The 20,134-nt window shown below is 32.9% G+C and overlaps 1 protein-coding gene across 1 annotated transcript in view; it reads left to right on the top strand.

Moving 5' to 3' along the window:
• Agbl4 (AGBL carboxypeptidase 4) overlaps positions 1 to 20,134 on the top strand; it is a 1,006,503-nt gene that overhangs the window by 74,581 nt on the left and 911,788 nt on the right. The window contains exon 2 of the mRNA XM_048351274.1: positions 357 to 479. Within this exon, the coding sequence (XP_048207231.1) occupies positions 357 to 479 (123 nt within the window). The remainder of the gene's footprint in view (positions 1 to 356; positions 480 to 20,134) is intronic.

Raw genomic sequence — 20,134 nt, 5'->3', positions numbered from 1 at the left:
GTCCTGGGCCTTGAACTCAGGCCCTGAGCACTGTCCCTGGCTTCTTTTTGCTCAAGGCTAGTACTCTGCCACTTGAGTCACAGCACCACTTCTGGCCATTTTCTATATATGTGGTGCTGGGGAATTGAACCCAGGGCTTCATGCATACAAGGCAAGCAGTCTTGCCACTAGGCCATATTCCCAGCCCACATTACCCCATTTGTAAGGAAATAGAAAGACTTAATTTTTATCTGGACATTTTTGCCTAGTCAATGAAGAGGAAGGAGATTAAACTCATGTTCAAAATCTTACTGGATTTCTATTGATAAATTCACTTAGATTTCTTTTTAATGTGAGTCTCTTTTTTTTAAATATAGGCAATGATATGGGAAATGATGATTCCATTGGAGGAAATGTAAACAAATATATGGTGTTTCCAAGTGGTTACTGTGGACAAGCTAAGAAAGGACATCTTATCTTTGATGCGTGCTTTGAAAGTGGTAAGTATGTTAAAAACCTTTAAGTTTGTCATGATCCTTCAATGTGATTCTTCTTACTTAATAATTCACCATAATGGAACAAATTATTAAGGAAAAGTAAATAATTAAGTTATTAACTTGGACTTACTGTAGTTTCATTTCTATTAATGTAATGGTATTTCTTTTAGAATAAACTTGGCACAAGTTGACTGTTATGATTATTTCATGATTTTCTCCTCTGTATCTAGATTTATATGACATGTTCATAGATATTTATTACAGAGATTTTCCTTTTTACAAGAGGTTACAGAACAGTTCAACAGAAACAAATCAAAAGTATAATGCTTCCTAACTGACAGTGAATATTCTGAAAGAGGCAATTGGGACTTGATTGGATATTCCCATCCAGTAGGGTTTGGCTATTGTTATGTCTTGTATGCTTGTTTTTTCTTGTATTCTGGATCACAAATGGTACATGTTTGCAATATGTTGAAAATAGTGATGAAATAGTAATGAGAAATGTATGCATAATCTTATTTTACAAATAATTGTTTATATTCTGTGGTTAAGAATACTGTGTGTGTTTGAGAGAGAGAGAGAGAAAGAGAGAGAGAGAGAGAGAGAGAATATCCCAGTGTCAGTTATAGAACTATTCTTTGAACTCTAAGAACATTGGTTCTACTAATCAATTGGAAATTTGGTATGTATATATGTGGGGGGTGGGGAGGAACTCAGAATACTGTTCCTTAGCTTTTTTATTTATAGTTTTTGTGTTGATATTGGGGCTTAAACTCAGGGTCTGAGCACTGTCCCTGAGCTTTTGTTGGCCTGAGGCTAGTATATTACCACTTGAGATACAGTTCCACTTTAGGCTTTTTGTTAGTTAATTGTAAATACGTCTCACTGGCTTTCCTGCCCTGCCTGGCTTCAAATAGAGATCTTCAGATCTTAACCTTCTGAGTAGCAGGATTGCCAATGTGAGCCACTCACTGGTACCAAGATCTGGTAATTTGTTTATATAGTATTTTCCTCTTTGCTTAGTCCACATTGTTTTAGTTTGATATGACCAACATAACAAGACTACAACAAACTGAGTTGATTAAACAATAGACATTCATTTTCTCACACTTCTGGAAGCCAAAAGTCTGATGTTAAGGTGCTGGCAAGGCTCAGTCCTTCTAAAGGTTATATGGAATAATCTTTTCAGTTTTTGTCCCCTAGCACCTGGTGATTTGTTAGTGGTCTTTGTTGATTCTTGTCTAGGAGAAGCCACTCTCTAATCTTTTATCTTCATACTCCTGTATTCCCTGTATTGGTGTCTGTCTCACCCTTCTTCATATAAGATGCTAGTTAAATTAGATTATGTTCTACTCTAATTAGCTCATTTTGAACTTGATTACATCTAGAATTATTCAAGACTTTAACTCCCAGTAATCTTCTAAAGGGGAGATAAAATTTCTGAACATAAATTTTGTGAGATCAGAATTTATCCCTTAACTCATTGTTATAGTGTTGTTTTTAAGTCTGATCTGAATAATGTCCACCCAGGAACAATACTTTCTCTCTATTTGAATCTTGTACTAGTTCCTTTTTGGGAATATACTTGCTGCTCAGAAGTGAAAACTAAGGTGAAAGAGAGAGTTTGGCTTGGTGATTTCTGCTATGCAGTTTCAGCCCTTCTAGTCTGTGCTTTACACAGGAAAATGTCTATTGTTTTGGTATTCATAAAAAAAGTATCACACTTGAAAGAGTATCTGGAGTATTTTAGTTAAGCAGTGTTCCCCACAGCTTTAAGAGTTAACTTGGAATGGTGGGAAGAGCATTGTGCAGAGTGAGATGATCTGGATTTGAGTTCTAGCCTGCTCTGATATTGGGAACTACTTTATGTCTTTGAACCATTCTCTATTCATTTATAAATGGAAAATTCTTCACAATGTTTTAAGAAAGTGATTAGTTGTACTTTTGATTTAAGAGATATGTCTCTTCCTGGCCAACCTTTCAGCCAGGAGCGTTACAAGTATCTTTTTTAATATTTTCCTTTTCATCATTCCCTAAACTATGTTGAGGTCCTGTTTACTCAGACCTGCAGCAGTCTACACTTCACTAGAAGAAATGCTCGAATGTTTAGCTTGTAACGTCTACTGGAACTCTTGTTTACTACCAGTTAGCAAATGCTTACTTAGTTCAGATCCTGGTCCTTATGAGTTGCTCAATACATGTATGTTAAATGAATATAATAAGTACCACAACAATTCTTTAAAGTATTACTAGTGCTACTTCACAAAAGAAAATGAAGCTTAGATATCTTAAGTTGTATCTATGTTACACAACTTCTAAAATCCTAAAATAGGATTGAAATTCTATTCAGGATTTGAATCTGGGTCTGCTGATTAATGACTAATAACTAATAGTTACAAACATTGTATAAATACACTACATAATTTTACATATGTTATCTTGTTGAATTCTCATTTCTTATGAAATGACATTCTGTTTTATAAATGAAAAAGTTGAGGCCACGAGTAGTTATTTTCCCATGGATAAACAGTTAAACACCAAGGTATCAGATTAGGTATTTGATTGGATATGATTTAAATAGTTTTACAGAATTCCAAGTTATACTTAGTTCTAAGTGCTTGATATGATTAATTATTGTAATTCTTATGTCAACTCTATGAAGTAGAATCTGTGATTATTATTATTAGCCAACAGATAAGGAAATACAGACAGAAGTGGCATAACTTTACCACTTACATTTCTAGTAGGTTGTAGAGTTTGGAACTCAAGTAGAACTCAGTCAATCTGACAAGGTTGCTTGTCCTTATAACCATTTTGCTACATGAGGGTTATAATAGCACTAATCTTGGTGGCATGCACTAAGCAATAGTTCCGTTGTTGTAACTTTTAGTTTAAAATGTTACACTCCATTCCATACGTTAGGCAGGAAATAAGTAATTATAGCTCAGTTCAGACCAAGAACACTATGAGCATTAACTTTTAAAGTTAGAAAAATTATTTCACAGAAAGTTAAATGTTGTTGATTGATACTGATAATGATTTGAAAATCACTGAGTCCATGATTACAATCTCTAAGGAACAACAAAACAATAAGAATTTTTTGCTGGAGCTTATCCCTCATTCTCACAGAAATGAGCTGAGTGTCCTATTTACAGAGGTTTTAGAGTTTTAAAGGCATACATAATTATTTGATTTGGATTATTTTAATGGATTAGATAGAATCAATTATTTTAATGGGTAAGATAGAATCTTGCTTGATTTTTACATCTCTATCAATCTACCAACCCAACTAGCAGCTTTGTCTTAGGTGTCTAACCTGTGGGAAGAATATAGTCTGTGGCTTAAAAACATTTAGTGGGAGAGCCTGATGAAGGCTGTGAGTAAATCAACCTCTAATTTACAACTTAAAGTATATATATATATGTATATATATATATATTTTTTTTTTCCCATAAGAAATACTAACCAGTAGGAGATGCTGGGACAACATGTTATGTTAGTTATGTCTAGGTTATATTGAACTAACCATAATGTATAGTTATACTAATTTTAATAGAGGCAAATATAGGGTGATAAAAATGATAGTAAAAGCATGTCTTATTTAGGAAGCTGAATGAAAATCACTTTTCATATAGACTCTTCTAGGGTACTAAACCATAAACCTTCTTCTGGGTAACTGAGATTTTAGGCATGTAATAAAACACTAAGTTTGTTGGTTTATATGGAATCTTGCAACTCCCCCTCCCCAGGGTTGGCTAAGTCTTGAAGGATTGATAAGAATTTTCCAGTTAGAACAGAACATGTCAGAATGACAATCCTGATTCTCCTGCTACTAATACAGGGCACAAATTCTGGAGACAAAGTGGTACTCTCAGGCAATGAAAAAGTTCAATTTGGTGTCAGAAATAGGGAGTATTCCCCTTTACTAAGAATCCACTAAAACTTCTGAGTAAATGAACTTTCTTTTCTTTATTTCAGAAATTATCATTACTAGCTGCAGTCATCTTTGTCCCTTTTCTCAAAGAATGAATGTATTTTACCCTTTTAATCAGTTATCATAGTCTTCAATTAATGTGTCTACATTTGGAACTTGTTTTTTATGTGTCTCTCTGCTAGTTGGTCTCCTCTTCTCCACATTACTGTATATCTTAGATTTTCTGTGGAGCTCCCTGATTCATATGCATCCTTGTACTATTTTGCTAATTTGGAGTATTTGTCCTCAGTCATGTAACTAACTTGTTCTTACTCACTTCCCCCAGGACAATAACAGGAGAAAATATTAGGCAATGTTTTTTTTTTCTATTTGTTAAATAGATGATTATAATATCTCATAACATTTTCTTTTTCTTTTTTTAACTGGTCCTGGGGCTTGAATTCTGGTCCTGGGCACTGTCCCTGAGATTCTTTTGCTCAGAATAAGCATTCTACCACTTGAGCCAAAGTACCACTTCTGGCTTTTTCTTTGATTAATTGGAGATGATACTCTCACAGACTTCACTGCTCCAGCTGGCTTTGAACCATGATCCTAACATCTCAGCCTCCTGAGTAGTTAGGACTACAGGTGTGAGCCACCAGCACCTGGCTAACATTTTCTATGACTTCTTTCTTATACAATGCCCTGCAAGTACATACTCTTGTGCAAGCAGCAGCTATCTAACTAGCCTCTCAGATTTGGCCCAACCTCTCTCTGTTCCATCCTCTACACTGCCAGTAAATACAAATCACCTGATTATGTTTATTTATTGCTTAAAATCTACCACATTTCCTAATTGTCCCTGGGATAAAATTCAGTGCTTTTATTTAATGACTTTTTTAACATAGATCAGATACAAGCTTCTTACTAGTTTGCCACTTCATATCAGGCCATGATACTTTATAAATAATTTTCTCTTTATAAGAAAAGTTAGCATATTTAGGATTTAGGAAAAATTATAACATGGTTATGATATATAGTGAACTATTTCACTTTATCTAGTTGTTCTATTTGAGAACTATTAGTCATTATGATACTGTAGTTTAATAACTTCTTTGCTTTTATCTGACTCATAATTGAACCAAAAATGAACTTATACAGTTGGAGTTTCATTTGTTTACTGGATTACTGACCTTTTTGAATTATATGGAGATATACATTATATGGCGATAAACATATCTATCTATTTATCTATCTATCTATCTATCTATCTATCTATCTGTTATTTGCTCTGTGGTTTCTTGGGGTTCTATAAATGGAGAGTCTAGATTTTCAACTCACTCACTGCCTTCTGCTTCTTGTCAGGATTGTAGTAGAAGTCATATTGCTGAACCCTGGAAGATTTTCTGTTTTAATAATTGTGGTTAAGGCTGGTGATTCAAAGTGTTTCCAATACTGTAATTTGCTGAGCAGGGTAATGCTTAATTATTTTGTGCCACCTTAGTAAGTGAGTTATATTCTTGACCAACCCTTACATTTAAAAATAGAGCTTATGTGTACAAACAGAATGGCTGCCCAGGATTTGTTTCCATAATTTTGTAAAATTAATTATGTAAAAATACTGTAATGTTTATGAGAGAATATTTTGGACCCCTTACTATGTTTATATTATATGGTTTGGCCTGAAGTCATTTATACATTGTTCAGTGTTGAAATGTACTTGTGCAATTTCACTTTATTCTTTGTGTTTAATGCTTTATTTTGGAAGATTACTATTTATTTTTAAAATCCTTTTGATTTTATTTTTTATTTTTAAAATTTTTATTGTCAAACTGATGTATAGAGAGGTTACAGTTTCATATGTTAGGCATTGGATACATTTCTTGTACTGTTTGTTACCTCCTCCCTCATTCCCCCTTCCCATCTCCCTCCTTTTGATTTTAGAGAAGGCTAAGACAGACATCTCCCCCTTCCTGTCTTTCTATCTACTATGGAAAGTCAGACTGTAAGCAGTGTAGTCAAAGAGAATGTAGTATTTTGGGACACCACCCTGTGGTTGGATTTAAGTATGTATGGAATGTTATGATGGGCTGTAATAGAAGTGATGGTCAGATGTGGAAATCGTGGGGGTACAAAATATACATGTGAAATAAACTCAGTGTTTTTTTAAAAGCATTAAAGCTTAATTCTACCACTTACTAGTGCTGTACCTTGAACTGATCATTTAAAACTAGAGCTTCAACAGGTTTTTAAAATGGATATTAAAACATCAGCCTTTCATGGTTGTTATGTATTAGAATTACTTTAAGGGCTAGCAGGGAGCCAGTGGTCAGTACTGAAATATGAAAGAAACCTAGAAATAATTTTGTGTGTATAAGTATAGGAATAGGCTAGGGCTGAAGACATGAAAAAGATACAATAAAAGAGATAATCTTGTAGCTGAACTTAAAGATATTCTTTCTGAAATGTTCTCCTAGGAAATACAGTTTTCTCCTCTTTAGGTTTTTACTCAAATGTCATCTCAGAGAGAGGCTGGTCTTAATTTCTCTCGATAAAATTTGGAATCTTCTTCACTAACATTTTGTAATTCCTTGTCTGCTCTGTTTTTTCATTCCTTATGTTACCACTGATATCATATATATTTTACCTACTCATTTACATTTTTGTTTATCTCAAGTGGAGTATAAACTCAATGAGGGTAGAAATTTTCTCTCATAGGAGTAGCTGACACTTGGTAAGTGCTCAATAAACATTTGTTAAAGGAATTTATATGGGATCAGTAGAATTTAGGTGGAATTAGTTATAAATATATGAATTATATTGTTTTTACTGTTGACCTCAATTATAGGCATTTATCATTTCTATGTTGTTTGACTTGTTGAAAACAATGCAGCAAAATTGCAAGGGACATAGTCATGTAATTTAGTCATCTAGTCTTAGCTCTAGATTCCTTTGAAGCATGTAGGATTTCTAATGACCATCCTTTCTACTTGACACTCTCTTCCCTTGGTGTTTCTGTTAGGATGAAACTAATGTTTAAATCAGTAGTCTCTAAAACAGATTGCTCTCCTTCATATGAGTGTTGCTCATTCAACCAGTTGAGGGCCTGAATATTAGAACTACACTGTAGGATTCCTCTGTTCATCAACTGCAGATCTGGAGATGTGTTAGCATTCATACTTGAACAAACCAATTTCTTATAATAAATCTTGAGATATACCCTTTCTCATACAGCCTACGTTTTATTGGTTCTGTTTCTTTCCTGAGCTTTGACTAATACTGGCACACACAACTGATTATAGGACAATGGAATTCAATTAAAAAAACTATTTAAAAGAGGCCCAGACACAGTTCTTTAAGGCTTTTGTTTTATGGAGGATTATTAATGGAGTCCTTTTACATTGACATTTACTCTTGTCTTATCATGTGTATATTAAGTAGGTGTTACCACTAGGAAGCTAATTGACCAAATGTTTAAATGTTTTTGCCTAAAAATACTGGTTGTTTGTGTTGATTCATTTCTGGCAACACTTGGCTTACCTTATCCTAAAACAAGTCACAAAAATTAACAGAAAGATGGATTCTTTTCCAAATTTTATATTTTCTACTGACAACTCTTCTGAAGCTTCAGGCATAGATTAATGAATGGAGTATGCATAAAGTGATATCAGCTCACATATATGACATTACTCAGATGTCTCAAACTCCGGAAAAAGCATGTGAATGATTTATGGAATTGATATTAATCTCTTTCCAGTAAATGCATTACTTCAGTTCCATGGGAAATTGATGTTACTACTCTAATGCCAAATTAATTTCTTTCTTGCTGGATCAGCATTGTAAATGGAATTAGATGTTAACCTTTCATACATCTAAACAGGCTAAAAGATGGGAAGCAATTTTGTAAGTAATATTTGGATGCCTATTTTATTTCTTATGGAAGGGGTATATATTTTTTCTTTGTGTATTTTCTTCTTTTGGGAATTTGTAGATCTAATAATATCAGATCATATTTAAAGTACAGCTTAATATCATCTAAGAATAGAATAATTATAATTGAATCTGAATATTTAACACAGGACTATAACAGTATTGCAAATGAGAATTACATCCTATTAAGGACCTTCAAAAATCTACAGAATAAAACTATATTTCAAGAAATATTTTATACAAGAATTCTGTTTTTACTAAACAAATTATATTTTAACCCATGTATAATGAATAAAAGTAATAGGAAATTTATCAGAAAGCGTCTTCTATTTATTCTTGTGCTTGAATGATCTAGAATCTATTTCTCCCTAAGCCGTAATTCTCCATTCTTTGCCTTCTGACTATCTTTCTCAGGCTCTTAATTTTTTTTTTCAAACTTGCTGTGACATTCAGTTACGATAGGATTTAGTTTGAACTAACTGTGCCATGTAATTTAACAAACTCAGTTTTATATTTCATTTTCAAATTAGCAAAAGGAAAAGATGATTGGTTTGGCTTGGAATCCTGTTTACTGTGGTCAAGGAGAGTTGTCATAAGTATTAGAGCTGCCTTTCTAGGGATGTAGGTAAAACATGTTCTCTATGAAGAGGTTGTGAGTGTGGAAAGGTGATGGATAGGTATAATACACTTGTTGGAATTGCAGGTCTGCAATGTGTCTTCTAGCCTACAGATCTCTAATTTTGTAGAACAGCTCTCACCTCAAACAGTTCTCTTTTTTAGATTCTAGCAGTTATACTGTCAATAGGCTGTGGCTTTTATCCCAGTCTGCCTTATCCCTAAGCTATTCTTGACCAAGGAATACTAACTGTGATCTGTAGCAGAGCTGGTGCCAACCAATTTGTCATTTATGTGTGAGAAATCTTTCTGGATCATTAGTCTAGTATTTCCTGCATTATTTCTCTTAGTAGAGATTGCATACCTTGTTTTTCCTGTTACCTTATTTTCTGAGCCAACGTCTTACTAGTCATTCAGTTTGCCATATGGCCTAGTGGTAGAGTGCTTGCCTTGCATACATGAAGCCCTGGGTTCGATTCCTCAGCACCACATATACAGAAAAAGCCAGAAGTGGTGCTGTGGCTCAACTGGTAGAGTGCTAGCCTTGAGCAAAAGAAGCCAGGGACCGCGGTGCTCAGTGAGTCCAAGCCCCAGGACTGGCCAAAAAAAACAAAAGAAGAAAAGAAAAGAAAGGAGAGAAAGAAGGAAAGAAAGGAAGGAAGGAAGGAAGGAAGGAAGGAAGGAAGGAAGGAAGGAAGGAAGGAAGGAAGGAAGGAAGGAAGATAGTTTTCAATCTTTCCTAGAAAACTCTGATGTCCTGGGATTTCAGGCATTTATTCCTTATTTCAGGTGCCTTAATAGCATTGTACCCAGTGATTCCTTCAATATTTCTGCTTCTTTTGTGCTTGAATTTGTACAATACTCTGCTGGAATGAAAAGAAGAGGAAAAGGTAAATTTGAAAACAGTCTTTGGCTTCAGATAAGGAAAGAGAATAGCCAGGATTCAACATTTATCCATCAATAATGAAAGAGACTATGTTATGCAAGGGAAAGATGAAGGGTAAGGTTCTTATTACTCTGGGAACATATATTGACAGTTTATGGTGTCAGGTTATATGCTAGGCAATGGAAATTCAGAAGTGACAAAGATAGAAGCCTTGTTCACTAGGAGCTCACACTCTGATGGTATACTAAAGAGCTATAGGGCTGATGATGTTCAAGTTTCTGCCATCTCTCATTTAAATACACTCTGTGCTATGTATGTTAATTACCTCAGGGCTTCTTTGGAAAACAGCTCATTTCATTCAGGTCTCTGTCTGAATGTCATTTTATTAGAGAGGTGTTTTCCTGGCTTTAAAACAAGTATATTACACTCCTTTTCTATTCCCCTATCCTTACTCAATTTATTTTTGTCTTAGCACTTAACACTAGATTTTCTGTTTTATTTATTTATTTACATATTTAAACCCTGTAACATATGATACCATGAGAACAGTATTGTCTCTTTTGTACCAAGCATTTTATGTTTCTAGCATTTAGTACATTATTTGATATCTAATGGGAGATCAAAAGTACTTACTGATTAAACATAAATAACAAATGAGTCAAATCTGTATAGGGTATCATAGTCACCAAAGGGGAAGAGGCCAGTTTTACCTGAGGACAAGGAGCAGTGCTAGGAGATGTTGACAGAATAAAGGGGTTTGAGATAGACTGTTTTGTCATATACTTCTTACACATGCCTAGGTACAGGTTGAAGACAATATTTCAATTTATAGTAAGAGTGTGTGTCTTAATGGTATAGTATTCCATAGTAGTAAAAAAAATCCAATTTATTTTTCTGTATCTTCATACTCGTTATAATGCCTTTGCTTACTTTTGGAGAGTCATGAGATTTTCACTAGGTGAGGACCAGAATTTGTTTGGGTTCCTCAGAACTTGGTACATTGGTTAGTAATTATTTTGTCAATAGTTGAATTTTTAGAAATACAAGTTAATTTGAGTTACCTTGGAACTAAAGCATTCTAGAATGATGTTCCTCTCTAAGATGGGCATTTCTACAGCTCCTGTTTAAGTTTCTTTCAATTGATGTACTTTTCAGTGCATTAAATCTTATGGCTCTGGACTCTTTCCCAGATCGTTTATCTTGGACATTCACATATAATTTTCTCATAACACTGGAATGATTTATTTGCATCTAGATCATTTCCATAAGACTTTTCCTAAATGCTTTCCCCCATGAACCATAAGCCAAAATAAGTCTTTACACCATGAAGTTGTCTTCTCAGGTATTTTGTCACAAATTTCTTAGGCATTTTTGTGCCAGTAAGAGCTAACACAAACAATGTAAAATCTACATTAGGAAAATTTTCAGGTATATGATAAGTTCTTGTGAGTTATAGACAAAATGAATAGTACAATGTTATTTGTTTTGACCATTTGGTTAGAGCAGTGATGTGTTAAAGAATTTGTTGCAAAGTTCCCTTTTGAACTTTGGCTCACATATGTGTAAGTGCATAGTTCCGTTAATATTTCTGAGAAATTATTTTAGAAATGATACTTTCCATAGCACTTTGCCTGAAACATGATTTTTTGGTTTCCTAAAAGTTTCATTGGCTACTATTAGGAAAGCATTTTTAGTATGCTCTTTGGGAAATAGAGGTATTTTGATGTAATATTTATAGTATTTTTCCATTGATAGTACCTAACTTCCTGTTTGTGTGGATTGAGTTTTCTTAGTTGCCTGTGAACTAGGTTCACATTTTCTTTATTGATTTTGATTATTTTTATTTCTGAAAGCAAACAGAGAACAAACCATGTATTATCACTACATGTTTTTTTTTTCAGAAGCTAGTGAGAACTTCAGAATCTATAACAATGAAATAATGTGGAGGTAAATTACCATAATATACAAGTGGCTTTGTGTTCTAGAAATTGTCAGTTGACTGCTTACTTGAATCATACTCATGTGCAAATTATCTACATATATCAATTTATGTCAGAAACATAAATTAACTCTTATCATATTATGAACAGAGCATTTTTTTGTGATATACTCAACATGCTTTTTCCTAATATTTATTATAAAAAGAACTTAGAAATAGTAAGTTGGCTTTTACAAAGTGAGTGAATTCTTAGGCACATTTCATTGCTTATACTGAGACTCAGGGGAAAAATATATGCAAACAATGACACATACATATATGTTCAGTAGTTTATGTAATTTTAATGGCAATTTCAAAGAACTCAGAAGATGCAATGGAAATATATTTATTGGTTGATCTTATTTGATTTCATAAATTCAGCTGTGCAAGATAAGGAACTAGAGTGTTTGAGCAGCATTACATACTCATTGTTTTCCAAATGGTAATCTCCTTAACCTTGATCTTCCTCTTATCTTTGTTATTTGGCTGTATGGGTATACCCATCTATACTGTCATTCAAACAAGAAATCTTAATTATAATCTCTCTCAGGCTGGGATCATGCTTTTTAATCTTTACATTCCTATAGCTTAGCATAGTAGCTGATGGGAATACACAATCAGTAAATGGAGAAAGTAGAGGCAAAATTCCCAAAACTTCTTCTTTTTTTTTTAACTGTATTTTTTTTTTTGGGGGGGGGGTGTCTTTTCTTTTTTGGAACCTAGGGTGTTGCACATTCCCTCCTCACCAATCCCTCCTCCCCCAGTTGTACAGTTAGTTTACAATGTGTTGTCTTTTAAGTATTGCTGTTTCATTGGTTTGCCTTTTACCCTCTGTCTCACCATTTTAATGTTCCCCTTCCCTTTCCTAATTCAGACAGACATATATAAAATTGGATTTGTGCTCTACCACATATATGGAATTGCTTGGATCTGTGCTCTTCTTTATTTCATTCTTATATTGGAGGAACTATCTATATTTCTGTTCATGTTTGAGAGTAATCATTCCACTTACATATTATACTCAATATACCATATTTGAGTCTGTACCAAAACCCTTATTTTTATACAATGTTAATTTATTTGTCACATATCTGGAAGCTAGGAATTCCTAGATACTCGGAAGTTTATTATCTGATGAAATCTCTCTTTCTGGTTCATATGTGATGCCTTCTTAGTGTTCTCACATAATGTCACAGACCTCTCTGAGGTCTCTTATAATGGTACTTACCTCGTTCATGAGGACTCTGGCTTCCTACCAAAGTCTTCCCTTTGGCTTCCTACCAAAGTCTTCACCTTGTAAAAGCATTACTTTGGTAATTGTATATCAACATTTGAATTTTTGAGAAACACAGGTATGCACACATATCCTCCCTAAAGTTGATATATGTTGTACATGCAATATATGTTCATTCCATCCTAGTAGCCTCAAAAGGTTTTAACTAGTTATACCACCAACTTAAAATGTTAAAGGGCAGAGTGTCAACTAAATGGCATCTATTTCAGATATGTAGGATGATTTATACTGAAACAAATTAATACTTTCTAGCTGTGAACATGTAAAGTCAAATATGCCTCCAAAATATAATGGGGAGAAAGAGATAAGATAGGAGGAATGGCAGTCACTCCCTGTGGGACATGTAGGTATTTTGGAGCTTACTGTTAGGTAGTCGAGGAGTTTTGCTAGAATGCAAGGAACAGAACTTTGAGGTGATACTGGGCAGCCAGGGTCCTTTGGACCTCTACATATCAACCTTTGAAATTATTCTGACTCCCAGGACCTGGTTCACTGGTTTGTTATAGGGAGATAATGTATAATAATCTGGTCCTATAATGGAAGTCCTATGACATAATCTCAAAAATGCCTCTGATGTTGTACTTCCTTTGTCTTGATGAATAGCCCCCAGCTAACTCATGATTTCCTTATTAAATGTTCATTTGGTCACAAATGACCTCATATTATTCCATCTTCATTATTATTATTTTATCTATAATTTCAACTACAATGTAAGTATACTGTTACTTCTATCTTTAAACACCTTTCTCTTTGTCCTACAGTATTACTAGGTACTACTTTTACTGCTCCCTTTTACAGGAACAAGGAATCATTGAAATAATTTTCTGGCTGTAGTTCTTGGAACTAGTTTTCCCCTGGAATTAATTAATTATTAATTAAAATCACACTTTTAGAACCATACCCCTCTTCAAAAGTTTCTCTTCTCAAGAATATTAATGCCTTCTAATTTGCTAAATCAGGATTTTTGTAATATATTCTTATAGTAGAATTTCATTCACTTGGCCATTTCAATTCTGTTTTCTTCAATATACATCTTTACTTGTGTTACACACCCAACTCACTAATTTTTATTTTTCCTGAGTGGCCACTTCTTTATATCTAATTGGTTCTACTTCATTTCTTTATCTTCTTAAAATGAAATGGTTTACGATTCAGTTGTTGTACTTCTTCTGTTTTCTGTGTAGACTAATTCTCTTAGGCTGTATGAGTTTGAATATAATCTAAACTGATCTGTGGGTTAATATGTCCAGAATAAATATAATAATCAATTTAGAAAACACAGAGGAATAATAAACATTTAAATATTTCTTATAGTTTTGTTGTGGCTTACTATATATCTATAGATACACTAATATGAGATTTGATTTCATCTTGAAAACTGATTCAAGTATACGACAATACTGATTTTCAAATTATTTTCAGAGCCAGGTGCTGGTGGTGCCCACCTTTAATCCTAGCTGCTCGGGAGGCTGAGGTCTGAGGATTGCAGTTTGAAGCTAGCCCAGGCAAGAAAGTCCATGAAACTCTTTTCTCCAATAAATGACTCAGAAAAAGTGGGAAGTGGTCCTGTGACTCAAGTGAGCACAAAGAGGCTCAAGGACAGCACCCAGGCCCTAGGTTCAAGCCTCGGAACTGGCAAAAAATATTTTCAGATTGTACTGATAGCTTTCAATCCTACCAGCAATTGATTCAATCTTACCACAAAAATGTAAATTTCTTATCTTATCTTTTTCCAAGGGATTTATATTCCCTGATGAATACTATTAGGAAATCAAAATAATAGTTATGTTGTCTCCATATGGATAGACAAAAGTTATTCTAGTTAGTCCCACACTAGAATTCATGAATTTTCTTTATTATTTTCTTAAATAGTTGTACAAAAGAATTACCATTTAACAAGCAAGTTTATGAATACATTATATCTTGATCAATGTCACCCCTTTCAACATACTTACCCTTCCCTCTTGTACTTCTCTCATTCTTCTTAATTTTATTGTATATTCATTGGATTTTTGACTGCATGAAATGCAATTTTATGAATCATTCATTAAGCTTAGTTTTTGAAAGTAGACCTTCCAGTACTTCCAAAACTAGAAATTAATCTTTTCCTTTCATGAATCTTGGCTATTATGGTATGAATTACTTGTATATAGGTAAAATTATAATTTATAACAAACACTGAATGTACTTCAGTGTCTTCCCTTGTTAACCTCATACATTGTATGCAGTATTTAGAAAAAAGCTTATACTAACACAATGACAGATTTTAATGAAGGAACAAATTGCTTAAATATTATAATTTAACATAAAAGAATGTATCATTTAAGATTTGAAGAATTCTTTTATGAAAAGTTATAAGTAAAATGCCAAATTTTATGTTAATTTTAAAAAGAAAGACTAATACTTATTGATTCTATTTTTGAGATTAGCCGGACACTTAGTTGAAGAACTCTCAAAAGTGAGTTTTCTTTCTTTTTTATTGGTGGTATTGGAATCTATACTTGGGGCCTTGAGCTTGCTAAGGGGATGCTCCACCACTTGAGCCATGCCCACATCCCTTTAGTTGTTTTTGAGATAGTGTCATATGTTTTTTCCTACACTGGTCTGGACTATGATTCTCTTATTTAATTCTTCCTGCATACCTGGGATAATAAGCATATATCACCACATCTAACTCTTTTTATTGAGATGGAGTCTTGTTAATGTTTTGCTTGACCTGTCTTCAAACTGTGAACCTCCCAATCTTCATCTCCCATAGCTGGGACTACAATATGTTACATGGTGTGTGGCCATTAGCCTGATCCCTCCCTTCCTCCTTCTCTCTCTCCCTCCTTTTCTCTCTTCACTGCTTCATTTCCTGCAAACCTAATGACTCCACATATATAAAATATTTCTATGATAGTGATAAGAAGATATTATTTTATTTGTTTGTTGGTGTTCTTTAAAGTCACTGGCACCGTAACTATCAGTTGGGTATATATTGTTATATGTATTCTATAGTCGTAAATGAAGTTTAGAACAAGTAAGTAGTTCAAATCCTTTATAATGTCATGTAGTGTATAGCAATGAGTGTGACCTATTAATTAGTCTCTAGCATTAAACTTACTCAAATCCTTTTAACCTACTAACCAATTCTACTGCCAGGAAAACTCATCACACTTACTTAATGTTTACATCTTAACAGCAGGAGAAAACCAGCAGTTATGAGTTTATTCTGTATTCATTGTTCTACATAAATAATAGAACCTTCTTCAAGTTTTTTATTATTATTTCTCTTTTATGGATGGAGGCACTCATTCTTAAAGATGAAATATAACTTTCCTAATTTGATGTATGTTTTTTGTGGTGTGAAACAAGGATTAGAATTTATTAGATGTGCTTTTTGTATTATAAAAAGAAAGCCTGTCAACATTTTTCATCCTACCTTTTTTCTTGTTTATGTGTATATTTCCCTTATTAGATTAAAGATTCTTTAAAGATAGAAATTCTTTCCTCTTGTTATAACATCCTCTTCTCCTATGGTCTAGTGTCCAGTAGTGTCTTCTTGCATACAGTTGATCTTCAGTGCTTACAGAATGCATCAATGCTTACAGAATCTTCAATGCTTACAGAAACAATATAAATTGATTATGGCATTCTTTATGGAGACAAAAGCTTTATTTTTAGTATATATAGTCTATCTCAACACATTTATTTGAAAATACTGTGTAAGTATCTCAACCATTATCTTACTATATGTTTGTATCTAGAAGTAGTGTATCAGATGAACTTTGACTTAAATGGTACCCCGGAACTTGTTTGAACTTGGATATGTTTCTTACCTTCTCGGAGCTAACTTTTTTCCAAGCCTTATATAAGAGTTATTTAAACTATTCCTGTAGGGAATTAAGTTAGGTAATGTGTACAAACAGCTTTTCATACTGTTATCTGAGATATGTTTTTACTATCTATAAATTTCTTTTGATAATTTTCTTCTCACCCTCTTCCCTAGTTAAAATAAATGGGAAGATTCTTACATATGAATAATTCCATTTACTAATCTACTTAATATAGTGTTATTAGTATTTCCAGATATGATTTTCCAGAATCTAACATGTGAATATTAGGTGTTCAAGTTCTCAGAACAGATTTTTTTGGGATGGGTCCTGCCATGGTACTAAAATTGCTTATTTTTTCAAATAGGAATATTTATGGAACATGAGCTGTAGTGATAAATGAAGTATATTAATCAGATATTGTTGATTTCAAGTAGAGAAATTATTTTTCTGGCCTTGGGACTTGAACCTACTAGGCAAATGTACTACCATTTGTCCTACATCACTAAGCCTTGAGACTTGATCTCCTGTTACTTTAGCCCAAGTTGGCCTCTAACTAGTGATTGTCATGACTCTGCTTCCCATGAAGCTGGGATTACAGAGGTGTTTTACCATACTTAGCTTCAGATATAGTAATTCTTGGAGTCTCAAATGTTGTATTTCAATTCTTTAATTTATGTGTTTTGAAAAATCTCCTGAGGTTGGGTCTGTGGATTTTTGTATTTGATTTACAACTTGGCTTATATAGCTTCTGATCACATTTTATTTTCCCATAGTGAAAACAGGCTAATTATCAAAGTGAAAAAATGATGTCACATATTTTAAAACTCTCTTCATGGCTAAAGGGCGCTTCTAATGAAAATTAACATTAGTGAGACATTTTGAATGCACATGTTCACCATTAATACTAATTTTATACCCTTACTGAGAATTGTACCATTATTATTATTTTTTAATTTTACCTTAGCTTAATATAGAGTGAATCTTATATTAGGTAATTCTTTTATAAGTGTATTTTTTGGCATTCTTATTTCTGTAGCTATCAAAGGAAAGAAAAACAACTGTGAATTTGAAGGATTAATACAAATTATTTTATCTGCAACCAAACATTTAAATATCTTTTGACATTTTTGGTGGGAGATTAACATTTAATTATGAAAAAGATGGAAATCTTTGATATAAAATAAAATACTTCCTGAGTTTGTAAAATGAAATAACAAACATTTAGTGCAGAGACCTTTAATTATAATACTGCAATTGTCATATAAAGCATTCTTTAGTTGCATTCAAAATGTCAATATTGAATTATCATTCTCAACTGCATAAAAGAATTAATCAGAGCTAAAATAAGAAGAATTTAACTATTAGATATATAAGTCAGTAAAAGAATAGATGCTTCATAGAGAACCATTTGGAATGTAATTATATTTTCAGCAATGAATGAAATGATAAAACATGCATTTTATAGTTGATCTGTTAAAATAAAATCAGAAGCTGAAGATTTTAAATTGTATAACAGTCACGTACAATTAAAGGAATTTAAAAGCCTTCATTAGTAGAGTAATTAAATCTTTCAACATTTATAATTTTATAAATCACTATGATGATTAAGGTAGCTATTCTACTACTATCATTGTCTATATTTACTGAATACTGACATGCTTTAATATTTTTTTAAATGATTAATATTTTAAATTCAGCCTTCTGAGTCAGCCTTTGCTATTGCCATTTTTAAAGATAAAGAGTAAGGTAGCATTCTTATTTCAGAGCATATATTAAGTACAAATAGACTTTCATTGGCTATCACCTAGTTACTTAGTTTGGCTCTCCATCAGATTCTGTCTTTGTCTTTCTGGCCAGATGTGTTTTGGTATTTTGTTCATCAAAAATACCCCCCCAGCCCCCAAGTAGGGAGGAACATTTAAAGAACAATTAAATTTAGACTTTCCATTTTACCTTTTGATACTAGCTCATAAGCTATTGTAATTATTCAGTTACAATACAGTTACAATCTTGGTGTCTATAAACAATTTTTTTGACATTCAGAAACCTTAAGTGTTATCAGAAGAAGAGGACAAAATGAATGCTAAATTATTTTAACTCAACCATTGCTATGTGAAACTTCAATGGTAACCAAATTAGAAACTTTTTTTCCTAAGGCTCAGACTATTGAGTTACTTTGTTTTTAAACTGCTTTTGTGAGATTGGCAGAATTTATTAATATTGTTATTTCATGAATGAAGTTGATTAAACTATTTGCTACTTTATGTGGCACATATACAGTATACACTAAACTTTAATTTTAAAAAAAATGTCTCCCAATCTCTGAGAAGAGAGTGATCTTAAGGCCCAGTGAAATATTTTGACTTACAAAACTTAATAAAATTATTGTCATAAGAGCATATAAGATATATCCTTTTAACAAACATTTAAGTGAACAATGCAGCATTGTTTATTATAAGCATGATGTTTTATAGCAGATATCTAGGATTGATCATATTGTATAACTGAAACTTTAAGCCCTTAAGTGGCATAAAGTGAAGTGATTTTTCAATGCCACTTTAAAAAATAACACTAAAATATACTCTGTTATAAATGTGTAAAAGATTGAAAAGACAGAGTGAAGCAAATAAAAATAAGATTTTCAAAATCATAACTCTGTCACCTAGAAATAAATGCTAGTAACTTATGCATTGACTTTCATATTATAGAAAAACTCAGAAATGTGCATTTCTCAACCATAGTTGAGATTATTTATAAAGAGCAAAACCTTTTTGTGTTTTTCAGTTTCTATTGTACTCTTCAATGTTTTAAGAATACAATTTTAATACACTACATGACAGAATATTATTCAGTGATTAGAGTAAATGTTTCCTTACTGCTGAACATTTAGTAGCTTGGGTTCCTATTATGAGTAGTTCTGTTCTTATTACCTTTGGACATATTTTTGGATCCTCATTTCTCCTCATATCCTGAGGCTACTGTACTTAGACATGAAATGACAATTTCAAAGACTCATAATTCTTTTTGGAGCCTTTAAAGTCTGGTGATGATTACATTACAGGACAACTATGCCTATTTAAACGTATAAAATACAGTTGGTAATTAACTATATATTAACTTGGGTTGAGAATAGTCACTATCAGATTCTTTTCTTGATGTCAAAGATAAAAATAGCCTTGCGTTATTTTAACTTAGATTTCTTTGATAATTTATAAGGTTAATTT

This window comes from Perognathus longimembris, chromosome 7 (assembly GCF_023159225.1).
Source record: "Perognathus longimembris pacificus isolate PPM17 chromosome 7, ASM2315922v1, whole genome shotgun sequence".
In the NCBI taxonomy this organism is placed as follows: domain Eukaryota; kingdom Metazoa; phylum Chordata; class Mammalia; order Rodentia; family Heteromyidae; genus Perognathus; species Perognathus longimembris.
This window is presented reverse-complemented; position numbering and strand designations above follow the sequence as displayed.